This window comes from Hippocampus guttulatus, chromosome 6, assembly GCF_054856545.1.
Source record: "Hippocampus guttulatus isolate MCC_2025c chromosome 6, RoL_Hgut_1.0, whole genome shotgun sequence".
NCBI lineage: Eukaryota > Metazoa > Chordata > Actinopteri > Syngnathiformes > Syngnathidae > Hippocampus > Hippocampus guttulatus.
This window is the reverse complement of record NC_141266.1, coordinates 18,809,009-18,825,957: the sequence shown is the minus strand read 5'-3', so window position 1 is coordinate 18,825,957 and position 16,949 is coordinate 18,809,009. Positions and strand designations below refer to the sequence as shown.

Genomic DNA, 16,949 nt, shown 5'->3' with positions numbered 1-16,949 from the left:
GCGATTGGTGGTGGTAGAGGGGATGTTGGAATTTTGCCATCCTGTTCCCTCTCAGGGCTCGTAACCATTGCGGTCCTCTGCCAGCCTTTAACTGCAACCCCCCACCCCCCCACCCCCACCGCCGCCACCACCCACACACATTCAATGTGGCATTTCCACTGCGCTTTAAAGACCAGGGAGTTCTTCACGTCAGCTTCCAAGTCCTCCCAACAGTGATTTACTGTCACAGTAAGTGTGAGTATCATGAGTCATTGGGAGCAACTTGGGAATCTGTTCACCACTGTCCTGTTTGGTACCCTTTTAGGTACTCCAAGGATGTAGGAGTGGTACCCTAGGAGCAGAGTGCAGAAGACGTGATGGGGTAGATATCCGTTGCGATCTTAAATGCAAATGTATGCCATTCTCTTGATGGTGAACCGACACCATCACTTACATTCTTTGCATTCTGGCTACACTTTATACTGGCTCCCAGTCAGCCGTACAATGTATTTTACAATTACGCTACTAGTCTATAAATCACTGAATGACTTCCAACCTGAATACATTAAAGGAAATGCTCATGGAACATAAACCCAGTTGGGTTCCGAGGTCACCAGACTGGGGTCAATTATTGGAGACGAAACTTCAAAGCAAAGATGGTGTATCAGCATTTAGCTTCTGCTACATGTAGATGGAATAAGCTGCCAACATAATTGAAGGTAGCCTCATGTGTAAATACTTTCAAATCTGGGCTTAAAAAAGTTTGATTCTGGGCTTTTAAAGCATCTGGATAATCATTTTTTCCCCCCAAATCATTTTCGTGTACTGAACCTTCATTTAGTAATTTTAGTAAACTACTTTTTCCGTCTTTAGTTTGCTCTTAACTCATTCAGTACCAGCCAATTCTAGACCAAGTCTGAAAAGACGCTTAAAAACGTCTTTGGGAGTGAATGCGTTTAAATATCTTAAATTCTTCATTTTTTTTTTTAAATGTCTAAAATTATTTTTGCTTTAAATGTTTTGTAGCAATGTGGAGCACATTGAGTTATCTTGTGTATGAAATGAGCTCTATAAATAAATATGCCTTGCCTTGCCTCTAGTATGAGCTGAGCTAGTTTGGTTAAGCAAGTCGAGAGGAAACATGCACGATATTGACAATGATCTCATGCAGCACAGAGATCATTACAAGCTCTGCACTGGAGACTATGTGAGCAGGTTAAATAAAAGACGCTAAATATGGGGAGCCGGGCTTCTCATTGCCACCCACCATGCAGGATCTGTTGGTGGTGAAAGTGAATAAAAGTACAATTGTCTGCCCACGGCGTGAAACTCAAGCGGAACCTCCTTCCACCTTTGATGACGAGGGAATAGCCACAGATGTGTTCGCTGGGTTCTCAGCTGCTTACTGCCTGCAGTTGAGTCACCTCACGACTGATTCAAATTGAGGTTGCATTGCGTCCTTACTGCAACTGCTCATGTGTTTCGCTCTATACGGTTACGTTACTTTCACGAGATAGAGTATACGATGTAAGCCCTGATAACAGTTGCATCAGCTTGAAGCCGAATCACTTTCTTTCCGCAAATGAAACACATTGCCATTTTATGCTAAACCGAAACGTGTTCACTACATACTAAACTATTTACTACGTCTCATTTATGAGGTATTGTGTCACGCCCGATCGGTTCATTTGCCAGTCGGACTAGCTCAAAGTTGGATCACATTCTTACCGTCGTAAGAATCTGCTGCCGTCAGATTTCGCTAGCTGTAGCTATAACCCCTTAATGCAGGCTAAGTTGGGATCAAGTTACGGTTACTTTCTTACAGCAACTAAATTATCTAGGATTCTATGCGAGTTACATTACTGCTTTGGTCAGCGCCGACCAAACGAATCGCATCGATGGTGGGGGGAAAAAAAAACACATTCAAAGTGAGACCAAAGGGTGTCAAGCAAGGAGTTCAGAGGTGCTGACAGGAGGAAGAGCTGCGAGGTTGGCGCGGAAGTGGCAATGCCGGCTGGGTTGGTGGATGGGTGGGAGGGTTTGGAGGGTTGGTTAGGGGAGGGCGGTGTGGGGGTGGCGGTGGGGGGGTACCAGCTGCCCGGGGAGCGCCCATTACGAGATGGAGGCAGCGATAAGTGCTCTCCCAGGCCCCCTTTCGCAGGCATAATTAGCACACTTCTTATCTGCTCCTCAATTCACATTCACAGCCGCCCGCCATCAATGAAGCAGGCGGGAATCAGCGGCCAGACACAACCGCGTTCCCCCACGAATATGCCTTGTACACCCCTTTCTCTCCCACATTTTTCCTCCCCAACCTTCCGCGGAGTCTTTGAACCCTTTGACAAAAAAAAACTCAAAAAAACAGTGGTTTGTGCATCAAACTGCAATTTGGTCAAACAAAGCTATCTACGTGTGTAATCATGCTAATCAGCAAGAAAAAAAATAAAGTCTTTGCAGATATTTCAGGACGATTCCCCAGTCCCGGTGATCTATTCCCCTCTCATCCTCGTCTTTTTTCATCAAGTACAATTGTGGAACTCTTCCAGACTCTGTGAAAATCTTTAATAATAACTCGTTACTGCTGCATTTTTTTTTTTTGCTAAATGGCTTTGTTAAACAGTGAGTGAGGGGGTAGCGGCCGCATGTCTTTGCCAGTTTTTAACGGCTATGTGAGGGCAATCATCTGTGTGGGAAGAATAATATCAACAATTTCAAATCCGAAGGTTTCAATGTGAGGCTCTCCGTGCATATTTTGTAAGATGACACCTGTGTGTGTACCTGGCTTTTGGAGGCGGCCACTTTGGCAAAGAGCGCCTGGGAGACTTTGGCCCTCTTCATCTCTCCCTGGATCTCGTCGTAGATGTTGGAGTTGATGTTGAGAATGCAGCTCTCCGTTTTGCCGTTCCACTCGCTGGGCAGAGGGGATGGCTTCACCTGCTCCCAAAGGGAGACATTTTCAAACTCCTGAGCATTTCATTTCCTTCGGGGAGTGTTACTATATTAATATAGTGGTGCTTTCAGATACCAATTTAATCTTTTACTCATTGCAAATAATTGTTCCCGATTAAAATGAATGGAAATACCATTAATCTGTCCCAGCCTCACAAAAATCAAACAAACAAAAACATTTTTGTAATGCATTTTTTCAGTCATTAGCGGTGAAGGAAAATAGCACTATATATTGTACTTGATCAAAACATACAATAACAAAATTCAATAGAATGTCAAGCATTAGACACTTTGTGCATCATGATGAATTCTTTGCGACTATTTCTGGTATGAGTGACTTGGACACTGTGCAACATAATACAGTCAAACAGACACACGAAGAAGAATAGTTTCACGATTGTAAGTGACTCAATGAGCTGCACTGTTTGTGTTCAAATATCTGTTGCTAAAAGGTTTAGCACACTGCGACGATCAATGTTATTTGTTAGCCAGCCAATGGCATTTTGTATTGTGTGTTGGCACTATGCTAGCAGAAGGCAAATCTGTGTGGATGTTTGAAATACACATGTAATTCTTTTTGTTTTATGTTTAGTTTGACAGCAAACGAGTGAGTTGAGTTCACTGCCACCATACATATTTACTTTTTTCCCACCGCACAAGTCAAAGCAAAAATAAAAAAAATACAACTATTTTTTAGTGGTTGAATCACAGCTCATATCTCAAATCAACAGTAAGTCCGTGGACTCACTTCTCAAGGCATCACTTCAATACTACTATCATCATTATTATTATTATATTTTACTCACAGGAGAAAGGCCCACGGGAATGCGGGGGTTCCAGTCTTCAGGCCGCACGCTGTTACAGTCTTCTCTCCGAGGCTGCACAAATGACAACAACACTGCCATTTATTTAAAGGACAGCAGGATATGTGCACAAAGAAACACATGGACATTTCAAAAATAAATAAATTAATTTAAAAAACCAAAACACGTTGTACTCTGTGATTTGGTTCTGGTGTTGAGGCAGAAGGATGATAAAACCAAATCAAATCAACTTCAACAGTGTTGCTTCTTGACGAGATTCCTTTGACATTGCAACAAGTAGCCAGATAAAACCAGAGACACTATTAGCATATGAATTATCATTTCGTACGAGTGACAACGTCGTGTCAGATCTGACTGGTTGACGGGGATTGTTGTTCTATCGAATAATCGTGTATTTGGATGAAAATAAATTATATATATACTGTATATATTTTTTTTTGCTTGGTTCAAGATACACAGGACAAAAAACACATTTCCACTTAATAATAAATGGCCAACTGGTTTTCATTTTTAGGTGATCAACATTTTATACTTGCATTTTAATTATGCATGGCGGCACAGTTTTCTTCTCTAAAAACATTCGTGTTAGAATTTGGATAAATCTACCAATGTTGGTCTATGAGACGAACAGACCTCAGTTAAAAGCAACACTCTTCAGTAAGCCCGGTTTATTTACAAGTGATTAGTAGGAACGGCAACTGTGTCTGGCTGACAGCATCCAAGTGTGCAGAGTCTTTTTGGGTCGATTAACTTGAGGGCTACCAGTCCGGCTAGCACTACTAGCGCAGCTAACAGCTAAAAACTAGCAACAGGCACGGTACCATACAGTGTCAGTGTAATTAAGTTTTTTGTTTTTTTTTGTGTTTTTTTTTTTAGCGCCCTTAATTAGCGATTGAACATTATTTCAGGTCATTGGTGTGCTGCTGTCTTTGAAAGCAAATGTTTGTGATGGAAATAAATGACGGTGCAAACAGTCTGGAAGAGTCAAGTCAGCCGTTATGCCACAGCACACTGCCGGTGTAGGCATTGATGTCCATACGTTATCTGGTAAGTAAGGTTTATTTTGGAGTTGGCCTACTTACTGGCAGTGTACTCTACACATAAATAAGGAAGGCGCTACTACAGGCAGAAAAAAAAAAAGCTTTTTTGTTTTTTACTCAATTTACTTGAGTTCCCGTCTCAGCCCTGGTTCAGTCGCGTTCGAGTGCGTTTCTTGGTGTGAGCTGGGCCTTAGGGTTAGGGTAGTGTAATTTTAGAAGGTTAGTGTATGTTTATATGTGTGTATTTATTTATTTACTGAGGCTTTACTCATCCATTTCGGGCAATTGAGAACAGGTTCTCATTTACAAAGCTCACTTGCCAGCAGAAAAACCCCCAAAGCAAAATAAATGCAAATTCAAATACATGGACAATAAACTGTAGACTGCTATATAGTTACGTAGTTTCATACTACCTGACAACGTCGCAGCACATTTTGTATCAAAGGTTTAAAACAATCAATTATTTTGGCATTAACTTGTGAAGATATGGGATAAATAATGCAGTGGTTAGGGTCGAGGTAGGGCAGGGTTCGGGTAAAAATTACAGTGGTATTGGAACTCGTCATTCGGAGCTAAGTGTTATGGCAGAGGCGTGCACGAGTGCCACCACATACCTCCGCATGTGTTTTTTTACAAGCCTATAAAAACCTTCTTCTGTCTCGGCCTCAATTGCCACCCTGCATGATTTATGTGCGCATATTCATGCTGCATCGTGCTATATATGAGAGGCTGGCAGATGGCCAGGAGTGAGCGTGAGTGAGCGTGAGTGAGCGCATGTGTATGTGTGTGTGTGTGTGTGTGTGTGTGTGTGTGTGTGTGTGTGTGTGTGTGTGTGTGTTGCCTCATGTAGGGTTACATGAGAGATGTCAGCAGGCTTTAAATCACGTGGTTAAATGATACCAGCCCGCAGATATTCCACTGATGTTGATTTGTCAACATTTGCATCGCAGCTTCAGGAAACACGGGTACCCATTTTATTTAGACAAAAGAAACAAGTGTGCCTCAATTGCACCAAATATTCCAAATTTCCAACCCGTTTTTTCAACAGTCTTTTGTCTTGGCGTCTTGGTGGAAGTTGTACAGCGGAGCTCAATAAGCTGCTGTCCACTGATTTGTTGAACGAGACCATTCTTTCAAGAAACACATTTTTGGTTTCTCTGTATCGATATTCATAAGTGGGATTTTTTTTCTTGTTACCATCGTAGCTTTGGACATACTATGGACTGCAAGAGGAACTGCTAAGAAAACAGCAAGGACTCTCAACAAACACCCGTTCTTTGACTTGGGTGTTCTCTCCCGTTGACTGAACTGACACTTTAACACAGTCAGAATGTGAAGATGAGCTTTCAGCTGCAAAGTGGTCGGTCCCGCTAGAGTGCAGCTCCGCTGCTTCACAATCACACTTTTGACTTTCTGTGATGGTGCGCAGCCATTTAAAAAGAGGGGCGGGTGGGGGTACAGTTTGTAGGAGGGCGGCTATGCGAAAACAAGACAGAGGAAGTTATTGTGGGCTGTTCTCAGCGGCTGGATGCTGCTGACAAATGCATTTCTCCGGAGTGTTCCTTTTAAACACGGACGAGTGACTCGAGTTGTGTAGTTGTTATACATTCGGGCTTCTTAATACACTGAGTAGAAATAAGCTAAGTAAAAACAAATGCTGAAGTACAACTTTGAGGGGATGTAGAAGTCATGGTATGCACAATGGTGGGTAAATATGGTATGTAAAACAATGGTGGGTAAAAGTGGGTAAAATTCACACCTGAGAAATAATTTCTATCACTGATCTACGTCAATGCAGGGTATCTGCAGGTCTAAGCGGACGTTTTAGGGTCATTTAGACCAGTTATCGGGGTTTGCACAATGGCAAACTTATCAATAGAGATGTGTCCAATTTGCACCAAAATTTTAAAAGATATAGAAACTGCACAGGTGGACCATGATACACTGATGTGCCATAAAAAAATAAAACATTTAAAAAAGTTACATTTCAGCCCCTGAAGCCAGTTTCCTTGACCCAAAAAATAAAATAATAATAATTATCATTATAATAATTTGCAATTGCTACCTTAACAAATCCTCAAAAACCTTCGCCGCTCAATTAGATACGGACGGGCTTTAAAAATTAAAGTTTTAAAAATTCAACCCCTGAAACCAGTTTCACTTTGCAACATGAAATTTGGTAGGTATAACCTGTTATGAGTAAAAAGATTCAAGAAGCCATGTCAGAAAAGACACAGGAGGTCTGCCATTTTGGCCACTTTCAGGGTGCCTTTTCTGAGAGATTTTGTCAACTAAATCTGAGGCCTGTATACTACACAGATGGATGACGCTATATTGCAAAGAAGTTTGATTTGTTTTCAACCATTCATTTACATGTCAATCCCTCCAAGTATAAGCTCCTCCTAGAGAGTTTATCCACTTTTGGAAGACGCCAACTTTTGAAACCGTTTTCTTCAAGAAACCAAGTTGGAAGAGACACAGGAAGAAGCCAAGTTGGGAAAAAACAGGAAGACAACTATTTTGGTTCAAAGTGGCTGATTTAGGGTCACGATTACAAATGTGATGCATTGACAACTCGAACAAATCAATCCGCACAGAGTAATTGAATGGCCGCACCTGAACAGGCCGGCTGGGCGGTGTGCTGATGAGCGGAGCAGCGCCCATGGCGGATGCGGCGGTCAGGCTGCGCTCCCTCTCCTCCTGGTAGATGCGGTCGCGCTCAGCCTCGGGCAGCTGCAGGAAGTTCTGCATTGCGCGCAGGTTGACAAGCAACGACTGCGAGGCTGTTTTGGGGTCCTCTTCTTTGCGCAGGATCTCAGACAATAAGCCCTGCGGGACACCCAGAGAAGGAGAGTTCAAGAAAATGAATGAAAAAAAAAAAACGTTGTCACAGAAGTGTTGGTAAGCACTGGCTGTGTCCTACTTGTGAAAAAATACAAATGTACCACAGTCTTGTTAAGGGGCCAGTGATTGAAAAGTGCGACGTCGGTTTAGCAAGACGGGACAAGGTCTATGGTAATATTAAAGGAAGTGTGGCAATTTTCTAGCAAGTAGTGGCTGAATCCTATTCGTGACAATAATCAACTGTAGTCTTGATGGTGCAGGGGAAAAATGGTTCGGGTCAAGCAACATTAAATGAGGCCTAAAGTAACATTTTGTGCCGAGTACTGGCTATGTTTGACATATTCTTCGAGTGCCAGGGACGAAAACTGTCCAGGGTGACAAGATGGAATCGAACAATAGTACAATTAAAGGGGCTGCGCGAATTACTGGACTGTGAAGGCGGCCTCCTACTTGTGAAAACCATCTACGGTAGTATTCATATGACTTGTGAAGAAAACTAGTCAGCGTAGCAGGACGGAAGAGACTTACAGCAACATTTAAAGGTGCTGTGAGAATTAGTGGAAATTGCTGGCTTTGTCTTTCATTGGACAACAATCTAAATGTTTTCATATGCTAGGGAGGAAAACTGGTCAAACATATTGTAAATTTAAAAAAAAATGACACTAACATAATATGTTTTTGAGGAAAAACTGTCGATTTATGATCATTTGTGGAAATCAAATCAGAGTGAAAATGGGGTTCCAAGCCTTGTGGGGCAATCTTGGACATATTCTTAGAAGTGTGACACAGCTGGCAATCAGCATGCCCTCTTGTTTTCTCATCAATAGCGTTCTGTGTAGCATGATTGGCTCTTTTTAGGAATCTCTTGGTCGCACGCTGCGCAATTCTCTCACTGTCAATAGGTGTGATTTGCTTTGAAAACAAGGTGACGGAGGCAATGTGCTGATTTTTTGCCACTTTTTAGTTGACTTGCAAATGTTCTGTCGTGTTGGTGTAAAAGCAGAAACTATTTTGTCATTATTAAATGTTCACAAAAGATGTACAAGTAGACTTTTCACTGCAGAATTATACACGGAGTCGTCGTTATTATTCTTGGCAAATCGCAATTTTGAGGGCTTCCCCATCAAAAAAAATGAAACAGATGAAGCAAAAATAATCCAGCCCCTGAAGCCAGTTGGATTTGGTAGCATGAAATTTGGTAAACATTTCTACCATGATTTGACCAACAACAACAAAAAAGTCTCAAGAAACCAGTCCTTAAAAGACACAGGAAGTCGGCCATTTTGTTTGAAGTAGCCATGGTTGGTTTAACGTTTTTTGTTTTTGTTTTTTTTAGTTTTTAATTCCAGACCCTGAAGCCAGTTCCTTTGAGCATCATGAAATTTGGCAGACATGTTGACCACGAGTATCAACCCCATAAAAAATGTCTCAAGAAGGCCTGTTTGAAAAGCAACAGGAAGTTGGCAATTTTGCCTTGAATTAGCTATTGTAGTATAATTTGGACCAATTCCAGGTTGCCCTTCAAAGGCACGCTTGTCCTATAGATTTTATCAAATTGATACCAAATAGCAACTGCATCCGCGTGATGGACGGAGGGATTGTTTTGCGATCGTGAGGGTGGAGTATGGCAGCAAAGTTTGACGAGTCGCGTAAAACACAAATTTTGAGTAACTCAAGAAGGTCAGACCCTGATTCACTAAAGGCTTTCTCATACCCAAAAATTCAACCGACCAAGTGGCCATTTTACGGTCAATTTGGCCATTTCCAGTCAGGGGTCCTTCAAAGATAAACTTGTTTGAGAGATTTTGTCTGATTGCTACCAAGTTTGAAGCACGTACACTAGATAGATGGTTGACACAAAATTGTAAACTTTTTTTTTTCCATTGTGTGTGGGTGGACACATTTAATGACTGGCCATGCATTAATCACATGCTCCGCTACTCCCAAAGCTTCTCCACCAACACCTCCACCTGCACCTCATCTGACGCTTTTATTAACACCACTCCCTAAACAAAACAAAACAAAAAAGAGCTAATAAATAATCCTCAAAAGAGAAACTCTCAGACGGTACACAAGGCCACATTCTTCCATCAGCATAGATAACAGATTGTTTGTGTGGGAGACAGTACATATTGTACTTCGGGCAGGAGGAGAAGCACAACTAAAAGATTCTTATCACATTATCTTTTACTGATTTTTTTTTTTTTTTTAAGTTGAGGAGAGTCATACATTTACAGAAGCCAAACACGTGTTCGTGAAAGATCATAATTTGACGACATGAAGTACGAATATCAGCGCTTTCAAGACAATACATAAATAATTTATAGGATTTAATGTTATTCTTGCTATTTTACGATTGTAAGACTGTCAACTATTCAAAAAAATGTCTACATAAAAATACACTCTTTTGAAAAAAAAAAACCTATTCTATGAAGGACTTTGTCAAATTTTCTGCAACTTTTTTCTTGAAATACAACTCGTCTTGTAACAGTTTTCTTAAAATATGACTGTTCTTGTAAGACTATGACTTTTTCTTCTTTTATTTTCCTTTTCAGTGTGTCTCTGATGAATGGAATCAAATTGAGCCATCCTTCCTCTTCGCTGCCACCTCACCTGAGTTCTGTTGAAGGCCACTCGGGCAAAGACGGCCTGCGATATGCCGGCCCGCTTGAGCTCATCGCGGACCCACTGGTAGATCTCAGAGGACACCTCGGTGTTGGATCCGACCTGGGGCTCCAGGGGCTTGGCATGCGAGTTGCGGTTCACGGGCGGGTGGTTAAGGTACTGTTGCGACAGCGACTGCTGCGCCAACAGACGGTTGACGGCGTACTGCTGGTTGAGGATCTGCGCCATCACCAGCTGCTGGTTGACCAGCTGGGGGCTGATGGGCGTGGACACCAGGCCCGGGTGGTGCAGGCCAGGGGGCATTTGCCGGCCCCCTGCCTGGCCCCCTCCGTGCTGCGGGGGTGGCGGCGGGGCGTGGGACAGCGGGGGCACCGGGGACGAGGGCGTCTGCTCGGCCGTGCTGCCCGGGATGGGCTGCTGCTGCTGGGAGAAGCCCAGGTGGTTGTGGTTGGAGCCAGGCGGTGACAGGTCGGACAGGCCATCCATCTCGGCTGGAGAGAGGATGGTAAGAAGGGGAACGGAAAATAGCGACACGACGTGAAAGTCAAAAGAGAAAATGTCCTAAACAAAGGGATCGGAAAACAGGGAAAGACATTTGGGGAGACACCGTTTCATTTCCCAATCACTGCTTTTGGATTGTTGAGTAAGGCGACGCCAACTGTTTAGGAAGGACATCTCCTAATTGGTCGCTATTTCACTGAACAAACCGCAGTCTGAAACATTCATTTGAAATCTTAATGGCTGCCTGGAATGCTCAATAGAAATTCTAAGCCTAGTTTAAAATCCCAATTTATCAATTTAAGCCTAATTTGAAAAGTTTGAACACCAACTTGGAAATGTTGCGTCCCAGTCTGAAACTCTAACCTTAGTTAATTTGAAAGCCTAGTCTGAAACTCCAACTTCGATTTGAAACCTTAACATCAGTCTTAGTTTGAAACCCTAACCCTGGCCAAAACCCCTAATTGGACATTCTTCCTCTCCCCTGAAAACCCTGAAATCAGAACCTTATCCTGAAACCCCAAATATGGTCGACAACCCCAATTTTCAAACCACTATTTAAGATTAAAATATTAATGTAAAACCCTAACCCTCTCATGAAATCATCATTTGAACCCTACCGTTGGTTCTGGGGTCAACAATGTCAAGAGTTTGGTTAAAAGACATTCTTAGCTCATAACAGCGATGATCTTTGCTGCCAATGATGAACATTTTGCGCTTTTGTTGTTGGAACGTGAATGTGGCCTTTTCACAGCAGTGAGGGGGCCGCATTCATATGTGAACACCTCCACACTCTGCATTTATTCATCCCGATGAAAACGGCGCTAAGACATACTGTATGTTTTAAGCAGATGATGAAGATTAAAAACGCGTGGACTTTTTCCAAAAATACCCACAATCGTTGCGCCCCGTTTTCCCGACTGTCAGCGAGCACAAAGCGAGCGGCCGGGATGTCTATTGAGCGTTTGTCAAAAACAAATGACGATGGAAGGGGGTGAAGGGGGTTAGTGGGAGTAACAACAACAACAACAAAGAAAATCATCCTGGTAATAATCACATCTTTTCCCGGTAATCCCTGCCATTCCCGGGTCTCTGCTGGTATGACTTGTATGTGAATGTGTGTGCGTGTTAAATGCTGGGGGGCACTGCCATGCAAATTGAATAAAGAAAAGGAGCATGCGGTCCCCGAAACAGGGGGGAGGAGGAGGAGGTGGTCCTCTTGTGGAATGATGCCACAAAAGAGCCCTGGATTAAAGGCACAATGGGAACGTGATGTGGGCCGCGGGGGTGAAGAAGTGAATGAGGAGCTTAGGTTGCATGAGAAATGAGTAGGGATGGGAACTGATCAGAATTGACTGGACCAGATTCCATAGTCGATACTGTTGCAAACCTAACCAGTAATCATAATCTTACGTCATATTAGATGGAAAATAAATCCTATTTTATGAATAAAAATAAGGACAAGTACTACTTAAAATACAACTTTAAAGCCTTTTTCACACTGCACTTAGCAGGATCGAACAGTGCAAAACTGCAGGGTTCGATTCCAGGTCCGGCATTCCTGTGGAGTTTGCATGTTCTCCCCGGGCCTACGTGGGTTTTCTCCAGCTACTCCGGTTTCCTCCCACATTCCAAAGACATGCGTGGCAAGTTAATGGGGCACTCTGAATTTTCCCTATATGTGAGTGTGAGCGCAAATGATTGTTCCGTCTGTGTCCCCTGCGATTGGCTGGCGTCCAGTTCAGGGTGTATCCCGCCTACTGCCCGAAGGCAGCTGAGATAAATTGAGTTACCAACCCTGTCATTGAGAGAGAGAGATATATATATATATATATATATTTTTTTTTTTCATGGAGTCCCCCTAAATTAAACACTGGCCTCCATCGTCCCGAAGGAAAGCATGTGTGAGTGCGTGTGCGTGCGTATGCATGTGCGTGTGTGGCCAAAACATACCTAGTGCATTAGCACGGGGGCTCTCGCGAAGGATGCACGTACCCAGGTAGCCTTCCAGCTGGGATGATTGGCGGATGCCTAGGAGGTTGAGGGGGGCACACATACACACACACACAGTGGCGTAGTGAAGAAAGAATCATCAAAGAACTTGCAGCTATGGGAAGTATGGCGTGATGCAATGCTTTCTATGCAATGAGCGGAGCGGCCATTCCAAAAAGGGGTGCGCCCAATAATGTTCCCGTGCCTTGATGAGATAGCATCGCAATGTCACGTTATTAATTATCTGTCCTGTCATCGCAACCGAGAAGAGAAGATTGTGTTCGAGATTGCCAAGGATTGTGATTGCTCAACATCTTCGCAAACATGAATAATAATTAAAAAAAAAAAAAAAACACACAACACAGTAAGATCACCAGCTTGTGTGAAGCTTCTCTGCTCCAACACAGATGTGAAGCACCCCTGCCCCCACCAAAATAATTAAAATAAAATGTTCAATGGGATGTATATATTTTTTTTTGTTTATGCGAAAGTAACAGACTGTCCAGTTGTCCCGGGCAGCAGTAGTAGCTCACGAGTATCATACAACAAAGACGTGAAAACAGTCCCCCCACCCCTCCCCCCAAAAGAAATTACTCAACTGAATCTGAAGTTCATTGATTGTGATGTATTACAATGGCCATAAACAGCTAACATTTGCCAGAAGTTGGTGGACTCCATGTAGCATGGATGTGAACAGTTCTCAAACACGGTGCTTCTACAACTAAAACATTGGTGATTTTAAGACTAGAATGACCATATATAGGCCAATGGTCCTCGGCTATAAAAAAAAAAAAAGGAAAAAAGCCTGAAGCCTCAATTTGTGTGCGGTGTGATTGGATCAAATGAAAGCAAAGTCAGCTCAGCTGCCGAACAGTATGGCGTAATCTCAAATTATTAGATAACAAGATAAAAATGTGTCGGCCGCTTCATGTGACAGCAGTGAGACAAAGACACACTTAGTCAGACAGCATATTGGGTTAGTGCGTGTGAAGGACAAAAGTGCGTGTGTCACATTTATGTAAAAACCCGCCCCACACGGTTTTGCTTACCCATCATATCCTTTGTCTTCTTGAAATGTTTATACCAGCGCCCAAATTCTTGACACTTTGCCGCCGACACATTTGCATAGTAAGTGCTGTTGACAATGGAGGAAATCATACTCTGAAAGAGAGATTGATTGATTGAGAGAGAGAGAGAGAGAGAGACGGACAGACAGAGAGATATGAGAATCCCGCCGTTGGATCAAAAAAAAAAAAAAAAGACTACATGGACAAAACAGTGAGCAAAATTACAAAATTGACAGGAACTTAGAACTTACAGAGAAAATAAAGCAGATGACAGAAGTTGATGTTCACTCCATGCAACGCTGACGTGACTTATAAATTCAGTGTTTTAAAAGCTCTAATAATAATATCAACAGTTCAATGGTCCTGGGATGGAATCGCAGTTCACAGGTGCCATGCAACACGGATGTCAAGCAGTTGTCAGAAATACTGCCCAAAAAAAGGAAATATTCGTTCTGTGATGTTAATGCTATAAAAGGAACAAATAAACTCAAAAAGGTTTCCAGATGCTAGAAACGTATTATGACTCCATGCAATACGGACATGAAGCACTTCTCAGAAACAGTGCCCGTACAACTACATTTCATTTGTGATTTTAATGTAAATACAGTCAAGTGGTTCTGGGCTGGAATAACAGCTAGCCAGAAGTCGGGGGGCCTCCATGCAACACAGATATGAAGCATTTCTCAGAAACAACGCTTATTCAATTTCAGGAAATATTAGTCCAGTGACTTTAAAATTATAATGTCCGTATGCAGTTCAATAGTCCGGGGATGGAATGACAGTTCACCAGTGCCATGCAATGCAGATGTGAAGCGGTTGTCGGAAAGAGTGCTTTTACAACTGAACACTATTTTGTTGGTTTTACCACTACAATGACCACTTGCGTCTAAATGGTGATGGGCTGGTCAAACAATTCCCCAAGAGCAGTGCAACACAGATGTGAGGCAGTTGTCAGAGTGCTCATACAACAAATCTCAGTTGTGTGATTTTAATAGCTGTCTCCGACAGGACTCTCACTCAGCAGTGAGTGTCCGTGTGGCCACCCAGTACAAACAATGGAGCACATTCTTCGAGATTGTGAACTGGGGCCCACCTGCACAGACCAAGACCTCTTAGACACTAGTGATGCTGCCAAGCAATGGATCCAGTACTGGCGTGACAAGATATGATGATGAATAGCTGTCTCCAGGTGTCAGAGGTCGCCGTCTATTCTTTTCGACAAAGATAAACGGCGCTTATAGAACTTTGTATTAGTTGACGGATTTTAATGCCACAATGATCATGTGCAGTCCAATGGCCCTGGAATAGCAGTTAGCCAGAGGTTGGAGGACCCCATGCAACACAGATGGGCAGCAGTTGTCAAAAAACTGTGCTCGAACATGCAGTGGTGGTAAAACGAAAAGGCGACGACGGTACAACAGAGCAAGTCGACACTTTGGAGAGTACAGGCATCGAGGAAATGTAAGTGAAACACATCACGCATGCAAGCAGATTGGGTCTCGTACAACAAAGGGAACCGACAAAGAGCCTTTGCCTGTTCTCCTTTTTTATCAAATGCCACCGAGTTTGTCTGGAGTTGCTCTTTTTGTTTCATCGCACAGGGAAGCTGTGCATCTGTTGAACGCAGTCGAGATCTTTACCTTCAGAAGGCCGCCGCGTAGTCGTTTAATAATCATCATCGCAGCAGCTGGCTCTGTTTTAACAATCTGTTGGCAACTCGGAATTCAAGGAGATGGCAGGTCGCGGGGAGCATGTTGGCCGCGCGATCCCGTCTCATCCCATCACATCGGACCTGCGCCCTCCTCCTCATCCTCACCTTCCTCCTTCCTCGCAACTAAGCAAGAGAATCTTCGCCTCCTCCGTGGTGGCTTTTCATTATTAAAATGAATGTTTTAACACCTCGCTGGCCTCCGGGTGAATATCAAGGTGGGCACGGATGAGGGGGGTGCGGGGGGGGGGGGGGGGAACACTTTTCGATCAGCATACATATTCAAAAGAGACCGACCATCTGTTTTCGAATTACAGGTATATGCACTCTTTATCATTTTTCCGTAATGTATGCGCTTGGGGGAGGTTGCTAGCGAGCACAGCAAGATCCACTGCGACGCTGATGATGTACCTCGACAACAAGGGGACACGATCCCTCAACTCCTGACCTCCAAGTCACCCCGTTCACTTGTTTATACCATCATGCACGAGGGTGGAAACTTGTGACAAATGTATGTAAACAAATCGGACAAAAAAAAATCAATAAATAAATCCATCTAGCTACTGGTCCAGAATGCTGCCCGAATACCGGGATCAATCACCATATATTTTTGGGAAAATCTAGCAAATAAGCACCCGGTCCAGGATACTGCAACTTGAGTGCTGACTCCAACTTGTATGACAGCAGTGAATGTACGATTAAAAAGAAAAGAAAAATAAAGCAATACAAGTGCTTCACTTTCGCCAGTGACGACCAGCTGGATAGATAATGACACACTCATAAGTAAGAATGTTTTATTTTGAAAATCAATGGAGAGCTAACCACCAGTTTACAAATTGAGCAATTTCCCTCATGGATCAATAACGTTTTTATTTTGAAGTCCAGCAGATGAGCAGCTGGTCCTGAATACTACTACTCGAGTGCTGACTGGAACTTTTATAATAGCAGTGACCGGGAAAGAGAGCGAGAGTGAGTAGGAGACAGTGAGAGGGTGAAGGAGAGACTGAATGCTGCTACTCGAGTCCCAACGAGAATTCAACTACACTGCTGTTGATCAGAGTGATTCCTCAAAAACTACACTTACACTTAGGTCAGGAAGTGTGAGTCATCTGTGATATTAATGTTCCCAAAAGAGTTACCAATGTCCATCAGTGATCAATATATTTAGGTTTTATTTTGAAAGTTATGGAGGACTAAGGGCCAAGTTATGCAATCAAAATTCTTCAAAATTCAGTACATAAATTAGTGTGAGCATGACATCTGTGCGTCCATTTATCGAGCAGATGGTTGAGAACGCTGCTTCTCGAGTGCTGACGAGAACTTATATAACAGCACTTATTCTGCGAGATCAAAACTCACAACAATTGGACGACGGCGGCTTTGATTGGACGGCAATGACATGCGGGATCGTGGGAGAATGCTG

General features: G+C 43.1%; 1 protein-coding gene across 4 annotated transcripts in view; it reads right to left on the bottom strand.

Moving 5' to 3' along the window:
- The window catches only part of satb1b (SATB homeobox 1b), an 84,726-nt gene that overhangs the window by 32,624 nt on the left and 35,153 nt on the right, over window positions 1-16,949 (bottom strand). For all 4 annotated transcript variants that reach the window (XM_086113755.1, XM_086113753.1, XM_086113757.1 and 1 more), the window contains 6 exons: window positions 13,801-13,912; window positions 12,713-12,790; window positions 10,250-10,752; window positions 7,409-7,621; window positions 3,735-3,806; window positions 2,758-2,913 (listed from right to left, as the gene is read on the bottom strand). In XM_086113755.1, the coding sequence (XP_085969881.1) occupies window positions 2,758-2,913; window positions 3,735-3,806; window positions 7,409-7,621; window positions 10,250-10,752; window positions 12,713-12,790; window positions 13,801-13,912 (1,134 nt within the window). The remainder of the gene's footprint in view (window positions 1-2,757; window positions 2,914-3,734; window positions 3,807-7,408; window positions 7,622-10,249; window positions 10,753-12,712; window positions 12,791-13,800; window positions 13,913-16,949) is intronic.